Source organism: Narcine bancroftii, chromosome 13 (assembly GCF_036971445.1).
Source record: "Narcine bancroftii isolate sNarBan1 chromosome 13, sNarBan1.hap1, whole genome shotgun sequence".
Taxonomy (NCBI): Eukaryota; Metazoa; Chordata; class Chondrichthyes; order Torpediniformes; family Narcinidae; genus Narcine; species Narcine bancroftii.
The window spans coordinates 29,249,630-29,263,402 of NC_091481.1; the positions used below are offsets into that span (position 1 = coordinate 29,249,630).

General features: G+C 41.3%; 1 protein-coding gene across 6 annotated transcripts in view; it reads left to right on the forward strand.

Annotated features, from left to right (window-relative positions):
• Window positions 1–13,773, forward strand: part of LOC138748566 (ATP-binding cassette sub-family C member 9-like) — a 189,907-nt gene that overhangs the window by 86,387 nt on the left and 89,747 nt on the right. For all 6 annotated transcript variants that reach the window (XR_011348162.1, XM_069908983.1, XM_069908987.1 and 3 more), the window contains exons 9-13: window positions 4,313–4,468; window positions 4,955–5,089; window positions 9,109–9,271; window positions 10,582–10,622; window positions 11,657–11,799. Coding sequence is in view for 5 of the 6 variants with exons in the window: in XM_069908983.1 (XP_069765084.1) it covers window positions 4,313–4,468; window positions 4,955–5,089; window positions 9,109–9,271; window positions 10,582–10,622; window positions 11,657–11,799 (638 nt within the window). In the remaining variant the exon portion in view is untranslated. The remainder of the gene's footprint in view (window positions 1–4,312; window positions 4,469–4,954; window positions 5,090–9,108; window positions 9,272–10,581; window positions 10,623–11,656; window positions 11,800–13,773) is intronic.

A 13,773-nucleotide genomic window follows, 5' to 3' on the forward strand; every position in this document is an offset into this window, starting at 1 on the left:
TTAATCAAGTGCTTTTGAAGTCCAGTTGCATTTGCAATGGAGGAAAGTTGGTCACTTGTTTGCAAACAGGACTTTGATAATGATCAAGTTTTTGGTGTTGGGTGAATGATAAATATTGCCAGTTTATCAGTATAAATTTAGACACTTTTTTTATGAAATTGTCATTATTACCAATAAATTTATTCCCAGTTCGTGTATTGCCAAACAAAAATCTCTGAAATTTATTTTACTGAAGTTAAAGAGTTGTGGGCAGATGATACATTGACCCTTGTGTTCAGTAGACATTTTCGGTGGCATATCTGCACAAAACATGTCCAGGCAAACCACTTATGATTGTTGAGCAGAGCTTTCTCTTTGCAGAGGGTCAACTTGTATCAAAATGCTAGCCTTGTCAGGAATCCTTTTAAAGTGCTCTGAAATGCAATTATTAGATAGTTCAAATGTGGGAGGAAGGTAACAGCTTCCTGCAGGAAAAGATTCATGTCAGGAGACCTTGCTGTGAGTGATGCATGTAGCGATTTCTTCAATGGACACCCAATTTTGAAAAAATGCCTTCCAGTGGAGTCATTGGCCCTGGGTTAGGAGTCACTGTTCTGATGAAGTCAGCATCAAAGCCTGTATGAGGCTTTTAAACTTTGTTAGGACTCTGCGCTCGTGTGTTGGGAAGGAGGTCAAATCCTTTTTGCTTACGGGCTGAGGTGGGGGGGTTGAGGGGGGCTCACTAGAGGATTTGTCCATGTCTGTCTGACCCACTGACCCACTACTCATTTGTCATTAATATGTCAATGAACAGGTGCCCATCGGCCTCCATGTTTTGGATAGGGATTTCCCTTTGCTCAAAGGGGAATGTTGGGTATTAGTAATGTACTTTGAATCAGTTTCTACCTATTCTCATTTGCAATGATTGTATGTTGAATGATATTGTACTTCATCCAATGAGTTTTCATCAAATAGAAATAAAACAGGAAAGTCTGCAGACACATTGGTTGAAGTAAAAGCACAACGCTGGAGAAACTCAGCAGGTCAAACAGTGCTCTTTATATAGCAAAGTTAAAGATACATCGCCAACGTTTTCGGCTTGAACCCTTTATCAAGGTACAGTATGTATCTTTATATTTGCTATATACAGTGTGCTGTTTAACCTTTGAGTTTATTCAGCATTTTTTCTCTCTCATCAAACAGAGGCTGCTTTGGCAACCTAAGAATGCATCCAGATACCAGTAGAAGGTGCTGAGTGTGGCAATCTTATCATATCCATTATCATTTTCATAAGACACTTACGTTTATTGATTACTTTCCTGTTCCACTTTCAATACTCAATTGATATTGTTTCCAGTCCATTTTATTGATTTGTTATTGAATGTTTCTATTTCAAAGCACTATCGTTTATAAACTACTAAGAATTTAAGAATTGCTTTAGACATTGTATTGGAAATGTTGCCTTTGCTCTGTACTAACCTGTCTCTGCAACCCTGCCCTCGGAACTGTGTTTTTAACTGCTTTACTCTGTATGGATTGACTTGCATACACAGTACAGTAGCTACAAACAAATTTCCTCACTGCATCTCATGCAACAATGAATCTGAACTTGGCTGGATGTTTAGAAACATTTACCTATCTCTGAACAAGCATTTTCTCTTGATTGACATTTTAATTCATTTTCTACTTGTGACTTGGGTCCACCTGTGTTTTTACTTGCTGCATTCCTCTTTTGTGTTTTGGACCTAACCCTGAATGTCCTTTGCCAAGCCTCTCCCTGCTCCATCTCTCTTCCTTCCTTGAAAAAGCATGATCTTGAAAACATACAATCCTTTTATGACCAAAGCACTTGAGAGCTAATGAGATACAGTTGAAGTACGACTAATCCTTGGAATGTGGGAAATGGAAAAGGCAAAATACACACAACATGATCCCGCAAACAACCATTCATTTATTGCCTGGGGGTAAGAAACATTGATCTGTGTCTGGTCAGGAGTTTAACTATACTCTTTCACATCTTCTCCATTGGCTTCGTGTCAACTTTTGTCTGATTATGCTTCTGTGAAGTGCCTTGGGACATGCTCCTAGGTTGAAGGCACTCATGCTGTTTCTAATTTTAATGCTTGACTAATCCCCAAAACATTGTAATTTATGGGCAGAAATGCTTTCTTGCCCTAAAAATCACGACACTGTCCAATATTGTTTTTTTTGTGGTTTGTGCAGGAAGAAAACTTTGCACACAGAGTGATTTTTGTCGAATCACTGAACCACCATTGAAACCCAAATATCCACTAACAATCTTGTGCTAACCTGAATTTTCTCCACTTAAGAAGGTTCAGATTGAATTATAAAATTGCTCAAGTGTGAATATTCCTAATGTTTCATACTGATTTTTAAACAATTTGTTTTATCTTTGTATGTTAGGTATTTTTGATTGTATTTATGCACATCAGAACAATTTCCTTGAAAATTAAGAACTTCAATTTTTACCAGTTTGCAAGAATTATTTGCTAAGAGTTGTTAAACTGAATTTTTCTTGTGAAGAAGATTCAACCAAATTTCTGCTTGTTTCAGAGACATAGCTAAGGAGTGGGGGGCAGGGGGAGAGACCGCTCTCCTGTTTTAGTTCCTATTTTTGAACTGTGAGACCAAGGCATCTGCCGCAGATGCTGTGGTTTCAATGTTCAAAAGCTAGCGCCACTGATCTGTCCTGCCACATCCTTGCATGTGCTCCCTGTTAATTGGGCTATTAGCTGGCGTGGATCGCATTGCAGCGCATGCGTGAATTGCTGTGAACATAAGGTGCAAAAAGAATTTGAGATTTATATTCGATAGGTAAACCTGAGAGGTGAGAGCTGTGAGTAAAATTATTTTATTTAAAAACTGAATTGATTTGCAAATTTTACCCACAGTTCAGGTGCTGGGAGCTCCTGACACCCGACTCTGAACCCTCTCCTCAGCCGACACTGGAGCTCCCATCCAGCTATTAGGGGCGAATCATGACAGTAGCCATAGGCCAGGTACACTGCTCATGCAGAAGCAGGCAGTCCATTGGTCAACCCACCTGTGGGTGGCACAGCACAATCGTGAAATTAGCAGTGCTTCAGATAGTTGAGAACTGCCAGGATGGGGGCGACAATAAATATAATTTCCGAAGTAACGAGGGGAGAAGAAGAGAACAGGACCAATACAACCTAAGGGGAGAGATGAGGAGAATGAAGGGAGTGAGTTTGTGGAACAATATCCCCAATCATGGACCCTTCTGAGTCCAGGGATCAATACAAGATGTTCCCACCCCAATTTAAAAAAATGGTGGGATCAAATTTCTGAGATCTATTATCCTTAACAAAGGATAGAATCTTTTCCAAGGGATGTTCAAATGTTATACGAGATGGCTAATGGTGCTAAGGAGCTGGGATGTCAAGAGGAATAGTGGGAGATTGGGCAGACAGTGGTAATGGTCAAGGCAATGTGTGAAGATAAATTTGGCTCGAGGCGCAGCATGGTATCATCATGACTTTGTTGAGGCACTGAAGTCAAGAGAAATCATAACTGAGTTTATTTTCCCATTCCGCGATACTGGGGAGTTTTCTGTCAGTATTGATGGTGTTCCCCGACCTCAGCAACTGCCTGAGCTCATGGGTCACTCAGGCTACTTTAACATGGCAACAACAGGGTTTCAGTGAAGTGGTTGCCTCCCTTGTCAACAAAAGACAATTTAGCCATCAGTGGCAGTTTATGCTGTAACAAGGTGGCTCCACTAGGCAGGGACAGACCAGGCCAGAATGAGATCGTGGACCAACCAGAGATGAGGGTAAAGATCAGTGTCGCCATTGTGACCATCTTGGTCAGAGAGGGTAGGAATCGAAATGGAACCTCTAGGTAGCTCGTTGCAATCTTCAGCCCTACCGACTGCACTGCCAATAAGCTGCCCCCTTTAATAACCCGTTCCCAACCATATAATAGGGGAGTTCCTACTGTGTGTGTGTGTGTGTGTGTGTGTGTGTGTGTGTGTGTGTGTGTGTGTGTGTATGCACGCTGGTTGCAAAACGTGTGTACACACAGCCATGGTCGTGACACCTTTTTTAATATGCTTTCGCTCCCCCTAATGTTAAAACCTGGCCATGCCCCTGGCTTGTTTATCCTGATATTAACAGCTCTGCATATTTGTGCTATTTCTATTTATTTATTAGACACATGGGTGTAATTGGGTTGCTGTGTTTTATCTCTAATTTAAATGTTAAAGGATTTTTTTTTCACCTAAATTTACATTTTTATCTCAAGGACTTTTTATTGCCTTTGAAAATCTAGGCTTGTTTTTATCTTTCTTTAGGCTATGATCTACAATAAGATTCTCTGTCTATCTACCTCCAATATGTCAATGGGTGAGATGACTTTGGGCCAAATCAATAATCTTGTTGCCATTGAAACCAACCAGCTGATGTGGTTTTTGTTTCTTTGTCCTAATTTGTGGGCCATGCCAGTTCAGGTACAGTAGTCTTGTAACTTCTTACTAAAAAAAAGTTAACAGAAGTAAAACACAAAAATCTGTAGACACCGTGGTTGAAGTAAAAACACAAAATGCTGGAGAAGCTCAGCAGGTCGAACAGTGTCCTTTATGTAGCAAAGGTAAAAATACATTACCGACGTTTCAAGTTTGAGCCCTTTATCAAATTAACAGGAAGTTGTGCCTTGTTCAGTATAAAGTTGATTGTTTTATTAAACTAACACAATAAGCTGTACACTGGGATAAGGAGTCTGTGATTGGACACCCTATCAAAAGTCCCACTGATGATTGTGGTCCAATCACTTTCGATGGAAGGAGGCAATAGATGTTAATGGACATTCAGGGTTGGCACTGCACATATTTCAGGGATATTTGGGGAAGGGACCCATTACTTTCTTCCTTTGGGGCAGGAATGCTATGAGATCTTTGATGAGCAACCTACAGTGCATTTTCTGTTCTTATTCATAGATTATCATGGGTGTGATCTTGTTGTACTACATGCTGGGAATTAGTGCTCTAATTGGTGCATCTGTCATAGCACTGCTTGCTCCCCTGCAATACTTCGTCGCGACCAAACTTGCGGATGCACAGAAAAGTACGCTGGTAAGGGCCACGTCTACAAGCTGGAAGACCATGCAGTTTCATCCAGCAGACCATTCGCTAATTTCACATGGGTTTCTATTCTCTGATCCAACTTTGGTTTCACCAACACTTTTCCACTCCCTCCCCATTCTGTTCAATAGAGCCAACGTCTCCATCTTCATGGCTGACTGGAATAAAGTTGAATTCTGAATCTTGCCCTCTAATTCAATATCATCTCTGCATGAACCCTGCCATCCTCCTCAGAATGCAAGGCCACTTTTCGTTCTTCTTTTGAATGCACCCAAGAAGGTCGTTAACATCGTAAAGGATCCCCATCACCCTGGTCATACCTCTCGGTTCAAAAACAGTTTCTTTCCATCAGCTGTCAGGCTTGTTATACTAATTGTAATGCTCAGACACCACTGTCTGCACTGCTGTTGGTTTTCTTTGCATTAGGATAACTGAAAATTTATCTTTTGTATTCATTCTCTTTTTAATTCAATTGCATATAGTATTATAGCTGACCTTTATTTGTTTCTTAATTTTGTTTTGCCAAGTACCCATTCAGCTGCCACAAGTAAGAATTTTAGTGCATATTGTGCAATGTATATGGCAATAAGTTAATTATCATTACTCCAGTGGGTATAGGTTGCCTCTTCATATGTCAACACTGCCAACTCAGGACTTCTTGCATTGCTTGCAATGTAAATATATTCCTTAAATATGGAGATCAAAACTGCATGCAGTATTCCTGGTGCATTGTCCTGTAAAGTTGCATCAAAACTTCCCTACTCTAGATCCATACACCTTACAATAAAGGCTGTTTAATCTTCCTAATTACTTTCAGAACTGCAAGCTGACGCCTTGTGTTTCTTGCAATAGGATGGCCAGATTTCTGTGTACAGTAACACCAAGTTTTAGACGTAACTCCATTTCAATAATAAATCAGTTTTTCATTCTTCCTTCCAAAATATATAATCACATATTTTTCTCCACCTGATTAATCCTTGCCCTCTCAATTAACATATCAATATCCCTCTGCAGGTTCATTGTGCCCTGACAACTTTTAGCATCTTTGTATCATCAGTGAATCTCACTACAGTATATTTGGTCCTGTCTTCAAAATTATTAATTTAAGTTGTAAATAGTTAAATCAACAATTTTTTTTCTCAGCTAGTGAATTCCCCATCCATGCCTGTATATTATTCCCAACCCTGTGTGCTCTAGTACAATAACCTTTCATGTATCACCTATTGAACAGCTTCTGGGTATCCAAATACACTACATCTTCTGGTCCCCATTTATCCATGCTTTTTATTCCATACTCTGAGAACTTCAACAAATTTTTCAAACACAATTCCTTTTCATAAAAGCATGTTCACACTTCTTGGTTGTAATCTGAGTGTTCTGTAACAGATCCCAGTATTTACCCCAATGACAGATGTGAGACTAACTGGCTAGTGTTTCCTTCCTTGAATGATGGTGCTGTATAAGTGGTTTCACGACCCTCTGGCACCTCTCGTAAATCCTGGGCATTGTGGTAGATGACAGCCAATGAATGCATCCAGCATCTTTACAGCCACTCCCATACTGTCCAAGGATATAGGCCATCAGGTTCAGTAGTGGCCTTTATCCCTATATGTTTTCCTATAACTCTTTTATTAGTGACAGAGACTGAGTCTCTCTTCCAAATAGCCCTTTGAATACTTAGGCACTTTTTAGTGTCTACCACTGAGAAGATTGATACAAATTATTTATTTAGAATCTCTACCGTTTCTTTATTTCCCAATAACATTGTCTCGAATTATCTTCTAAGTTCCCATAGCTACTCTCTTCCATTTTAAAATCGATAGGAATTCTTCTTATCTATTTTATTCTTTATTCCACCAATGCTATCTCCCACTTTATGATATTATCACTGTGCTTTACTAGTTTCTAAGGTTTCCCGATCTTACCACTAATTTTCATGCCATCTGTCTTTTTTGACACCTTTGTTAACCCATAGATGGTGCATTCATCTCAAAAGTTTCCCACTTTTGCTGAGACTTGTGTACCTTTTCCTTAAACATATACCCTCTGCTGATCTCCAGTCACCAGCTAACCTAATTGTTCACTTTAGCAATGGCTTTCATTTTCAGGTTGGGGACACAAGTTTCAGGCCCAAGTTTGTCACCCTCCAAATAAATATGAAATTATACTGTGCTATGCTATTACTCTTTTGCCACGAGATCACATGTTTTAAAATAGTCTGCTCTTTGGTTGTTTCCTTAATTTTTTTTTAAACCATCCCAAATATTCCGGCCAATTTGGCCTGTCAAATCTGTATCATGATTTTTGCAGTAACTTCATTCACAGCTCCCACTTTCTTATGACCTGCCTGCTATCCAGTATTGCTAATGCTTGGGACCTTGTACAGTATTTCACCCAGAGGCTTTTAAACTTTAATATTTCTGATATCTATCTAAAATTATTTGTCCTCTTGAGCTTCTGAGCCAATCTCATTGCTCACCATTCCAGTGTTCTCTTTTTTCACCAGAAATGCCACACCTCCTTTCCTGCCTTCATAACCTTCCAAACACCTGAATATTCAAATCCCAAACACTGGTTACCTTGCAACCATGTTTCTGTAATGGCCATCACATCAGAATGGTTTATTTCTATTTGTATTGTTAATTAATTTCTCTTGTTAAGAATGCTCCATGCATTCAAATTAAGAGCCTTTAATTTAATATATTTCCTGACTCCTTCTCTGGTCACTCTTAGCTTTACAGACTCTTCCTGAAACATTCTATTTGGAATTGTCCGGTCACTGCCTTTAACTGTCACTGTCGTCATTTTCTTTTCCTTCCTAAATACCCATCCTCTATTTCCAGATAAGTTTTTCTCCCTTCTGGTTCTCTCCTCAAATTCCACCCCCCCCCCCCCCCCCCACCAACTGGCTTTAAATTATCAGTAGCACTAACGGCCCCTTCCTGGGAATATTAGTCCCACTCCTGGCTTGTAGAGGCTCTTCTCCAGGAGAAACATCCCGATTACTCAGAAATCTAAAGACATCTCTCCAGTCAGCGTTGCCTTGCTATTTCTGTTCTCAGCACCAAGTGCCTTGGGTGATTAAACTTACTATCTTTGAGAATCTACCTCCGAAACTCTGCCTGAAGCTCATCACCTCTCATTTCACTTGCGTTATTGGTTCTGAGGGGGACCATAACCTCATCATCAGAAAACCATGCAGCCATTCAGTGACATCCTTGACTCTGAAACCAGGGAGGCATGCACCATACACCACCATAGGAGCACATTTATTGCAGCAGACACACCTGTCAGTTCCCCTGTCATTTATGCTTTTTCTACTCACTCCCTCTTCCCCCATCTCTCACGTGGCTGGATTAGCCAGTTGTGTGGACAGCTATGGCGACACCCTTCCACAGCACAGGGTATTGGTCAGTGAGCAAGATGAGCTCAGGGGTTTCTTGTCCTCCTCTATTTCCAGGCAGACACCCATCCCTTCCTCGCCTGCACATCCTTAAACTGCAGGAAGCCTGCTGTCCATGTCGCTCTCAGCTGTTCGGAGATAGTGGAGTTGCTGTTACAACTCCGCAACTCAGCGTGCGAGATAATTAGTGGAAAAGATCATTGTGGCTTTGCTGCATCCTGTGGAAAGAAATCTACCATGTTGTAAATGAGGATAAAACAATAGTTGGTACGGTTAGCACAAAGCTATTACAGCGCGAGTGACCCTGGTTTGAACCCTTCACTGTCTGTAAGGAGTTTGTGCATTCTCCTCATGTCCATGTAGGTTTTCTCTTGATTCCTCCCACCCTCCAAAACATACAGGGCTGGTTGGTAGGTTAATTAGGTGGTTCAGTTTTATGCCCTGGAAGGGCCTTCTACCAAGCAGTATCATTCAATCAAAATTAAACTCTTAATGACTAACGTGGTGGAGCATTATAACACAGAAAGTGAGAGTGCAAAGTCACATTCGTGGTTCATTGTTACAGCACCATATACTGATGTTTATGCTGGGTTCTATTCCTCCACAGGACTATTCCACAGAAAGACTGAAGAATACCAATGAGATTTTGAAAGGCATCAAACTTCTGAAGCTCTATGCCTGGGAGCACATTTTTTGCAACAATGTGGAGAAAACAAGAATGCAAGAGCTAACCAGTCTCAAGAGCTTTGCACTCTACACATCTTTATCTAGTATGCATTGACCACAGTTGGCACAGTGCCAATGTAATTGATATTTTCACTTGGAAACTTGGCAGGAGGTACCACTGGGTCTTTAGCAGAATGGGATGTGGATCCTGATCCACCAGTGCCACCTTACCATGTAGGAGTTAGTGCGTTAATAATGTTACATGAATACAAAGTGGGCTGTTATTGCTGTTCGATATGTGTGGAGAGAAAGGAAAAATTGATCAGATGCGTTGGAAAGATGCAACCATAACTCTCTGAAACACAGAGTAGGACGGCATTGATGGTCCTCGCACCAAAGTTACTTGGCCTCAGTTAGTTGGAAGTGAGACGTACTACCATTTGCCTTGAGGAGGATTCTGTTGTCAATCAGAGAAAACACTTTGCCTGTCACCCAGAAGGACCTGACAAGCAGGACTCAAGTTCTGGGCTGATAGTGCCATATGGTACTGAGAGACTATGGAACCACTGGAACTGCTGATAGTTTGTGTAGACACAAGCTCAGGTGGTGCTGCCAGCCCTCTTATGCAGAAGTGAAAGATCCCTGACTACCAGGAAGTTTCCATTTTTATGTATAAGACATAAAAACACTCGAGATGGGAGCAAGAGTAGGCAATCTGGCCTGTCAAGTCTGCTCTGTCACTCAATAAGATCATGGCTTATCAGGCCACCAACCCCTTCCCTCCATTCCTATACCCTGGATCTATGCCAGCAAGGTTCTTCTGTATATTAAAGCCTATTGGTTCCTCAGCCTAGTCTTTGTAGATTCTGGTAGTGCCTAACACCTTGGCAATACTACAGTAAAGCCCCTGGTATCCAGCACCTTTGCTGTTTGGGAGATGCCGGATAAGTGAATTTTCAAGCTCCTTGAGGTTGTGTGTGGCACGATTGGCGAACTAATGACAAGGTGCGCCAATTTTAAGCCCATATTTTTTTACCTACTTCCGCGATTATTTTCCAGATTGCTTGAGGCTGCTGGTTACTTGAATTCCAGATAACAGGGGTTTTAATGTACATGACATTCCTGTTTGTGAGAGCTGTGTTTCGAACTTGAATTTTTTTTTGTTAAAATTTTGTTTTAAAACCCTTTCAAATGTCCTGAAATCAGAGGCCAAACTATGTAAATCCTCAACCAAGCTGTATTTTTGTAACAACCCTCTGTCAACTGACTCAGGAATCTTGCTTAGAAAAAAAAAGCTATTGGTATCGCTGGAAGATCAGAATTCTGTTTGTTCGGCACATGTGCTCAAATGACTGACGTAATCGCCCTTCGGTCCCTTCTCACTCAAACCTGTGCTTTTTTTCCCTCTCCGCAGTGTTTATGAATGCGGCAATACCGATAGCAGCAGTATTGGTGGTAAGAGCAAATTTAAATCAGTAGCACGTTTAGACTTCTCCTTCTGTTTATATTTCACTGTCCCCATTTAAATATATCTGATTTGTCTACACCCTAATGGCCAATGGTGTACGGGGAAACCCCAGGCAACAGACCATTGATCTAAACCAACCAACTAATGAGGTTGAAGAGTTATGGCAAGTTGATAACGATGAGACATCTTGTTCCTTCGAAGTCAGCACTGCTGTAATATTTCTGATTAGTGATAGGCCAGGAAGCCTTTCTGAAATCACCATAATAATTGGAATAGTTTTTGCAATCGAGTCCAAAACTGAGTAACAATCAACATTTTGTTAAGCATTGTCCAGACAGGGGGCATTCCTTCAAATGGAACTAATTGCCAATGCCATTGTATTTAATTGCTGTATAATTCACCCAACCCCAACCAACCAATTTTCCCCTGCAACCGTGTCTGCCTGTCCCGCATCGGACTTGTCAGCCACAAACGAGCCTGCAGCTGACGTGGACTTTTTACCCCCTCCATAAATCTTCGTCCGCGAAGCCAAGCCAAAGAAAAAGAATTTCTATTGCAAGTGAGGCTCGGCCGAAGAGGTAAAAAGTAGATCCTGTTTATAAGAAGGGAATGCAAGGATCAGCTCTGAACATGGCGTGAGGGTGTCAACGGTTGGGTTTGAGGAATGAAGGGTTCACAGCCAGAGTGTGGGAGGGGCAGGGGCCTTTTTTTGTTGGGAGGTACATGTCCATAACTTGTAGACCTCACTGAAGAGGAGTACAACACCAGACTCTGCAACTGGTAAAAGCCTGTTACAATGGAGATGCAAGAGTCTGCAGATGTTGGAATCCAGAGTGTCCGTCCTCAGCATCAACAATCTTTCGCCCACCCACACAGATGCTGCTCAACCCACTAAGGCCCTTTAGCAGTTTGATTTTTGGTCCATCTCTCTCCTTAATCAGGCGTTGGTGGGCTGAAGGTTGTTCTAACTCGTTACTTTTAATGTAATAAATTATCATGATTTTAATCTGCTGCCTTACAGACATTTGTGGCATATACACACTTCAACACCCCAAATCTGTCTTCTGCTGTAGCTTTTGCCTCGTTGTCTCTTTTCAACATCTTGGTGACCCCACTATTTCTGCTCTCCACTGTGGTCAGATTCACAGTCAAAGCTCTGGTCAGGTATAGTACTGATTCATAATTTTTAAAATTGCATTTTCTATTTCATTCAGCTCTGAAAAATGTTCAAGGTCAACATGTCTCCACTCTGGTGTGCCAAAGGTTTGGGTGGAAGGTCACTGCTACTTCCACAATTGTGAGACAGTCTAAAACAATGATGTGCAAATGTTTCAATGCTAACTACGTTACTTTTAAAGGCACAAAGCACGTTAAATAGGGAAGCCCATTTTTGAAACAGTAGCTGATCTTACCTATTATTAATAACAAGGAGAAAATACTCACCAAAACAGATCACTAGGCTAGAAATGTTTTTGTTCCTAGAAAAATATGTTAAATATGCTTGAGGAGAGTGAAACAAGAAAGTCTGCAGTTGCTGGAGTTGTAGTAAAAACACAAAAATGCTGGAAGAACTCAACAGGTCTCGCAGCGTCCAAAGGGACTAATGATACATATGCTTGAAGAAGGGCTCAAGCCTGTAACTTTGGTTATATATGTATCTGTACCTCCTGTGGTTGCTGCGAGACCTGCTGAGTTCCTCCAGCATTTTTGTGTTAAATCTGTTTGATATCAGCAGGCCAATGCTGAGGATACATTGGTGCATAATTTCTATTGCAAGTGAGGCTCAGCCGAAGAGGTAAAAAGTAGATCATGTTTATAAGAAGGGAATGCAAGGATCAGCTCTGAACATGGTGTGAGGGTGTCAACGGTTGGGTTTGAGGAATGAAGGGTTCACAGCCAGAATGTGGGAGGGGCAGGGGCCTTTTTTTGTTGGGAGGTACATGTCCATAACTTGTAGACCTCACTGAAGAGGAGTACAACACCAGACTCTGCAACTGGTAAAAGCTTGTTATAATGGAGATGCAAGAGTCTGCAGATGTTGGAATCCAGAGCACTGCACCCTTCTCCTATCAGAGAGCTACTCTTCTTAGTCCTCTGCCCTTTCCCTCTATCACATCTGTTTTTATTTCTCTTCTACCCTCTACCCTCCCAACTCTATACAACTATTACCTCTTATCTGTTAGGCTGTGCTCTTCCCCCTTTCCTCAGTGGTGAGGAAACTATTGGAGAAGATTCTTAAGGATAGGATCTATGGGTATTTGGAGAAGTGCATTCTACTCAAAGATAGTCAGCATGGCTTTGTGAAGGTCATGCTTCACAACCCTAATTGAGATTTTTGAGGAGGTAACAAAAGAAATTGTTGAAGATAGGGTGATAGATGTCTATCTGGATTATAGTAAGGCATATGACATGATCCTCGATGAAAGATTCATTCAGAAAGTCATGAGGAATGGGATCCTTGGAATGTTGGCTGTGTAGATAAAAAAAATTGGCTTGTATGTAGAAAGCAGAAAGTAGTAGTGGACAGAAAGTATTCTGCCTGGAGGTCGGTGACTAGTGGAGTTCTGCGGGGATCTTCTCTGGGACCCCTGCTCTTTTTGGTTTTGAGAAATGACCTAGCTAAAGAAACAGAAGGATGGGTCAGTAAGTTTGTGGTTGGCACGAGGGTTGGTGGAGTTCTGCATGGTGCTGAAGGTTATGAAAGTATATAGACAGGATGCAGAGTTGGGCGTAAAAGTGGCTGATGGAGTTCAATCCGGATAAGTGTGAAGTGATGCATTTTGCAAGGACAAACCAGAAGACTGAGAACAGGGTTAATGGACAGATATTTAACAGTATGGACAAACAGAGGGACCTTTGGGTCCAAATTCATATATCTCTCAAGGTTGCTGAGCAGGTTGACAGGATAGTTAAGAAGGCCTATGGGTTGGTGGGCTTCATTAATAGGGTGATTGAGTTCAAGAGTTGGGAGGTCATGTTGCAACTTGACAAATCTCTGGTGAGACCACACTTAATTGTGTTCAGTTCTGGTCACCTCATTATAGGAAAGATGTGGAAGCTAAGGAGATGGTACAGAGGAGATTTATCTGGATGTTGCCTGGATTGAAAATTAAGTCTTATGAAGCAAGGTCCTTCAAA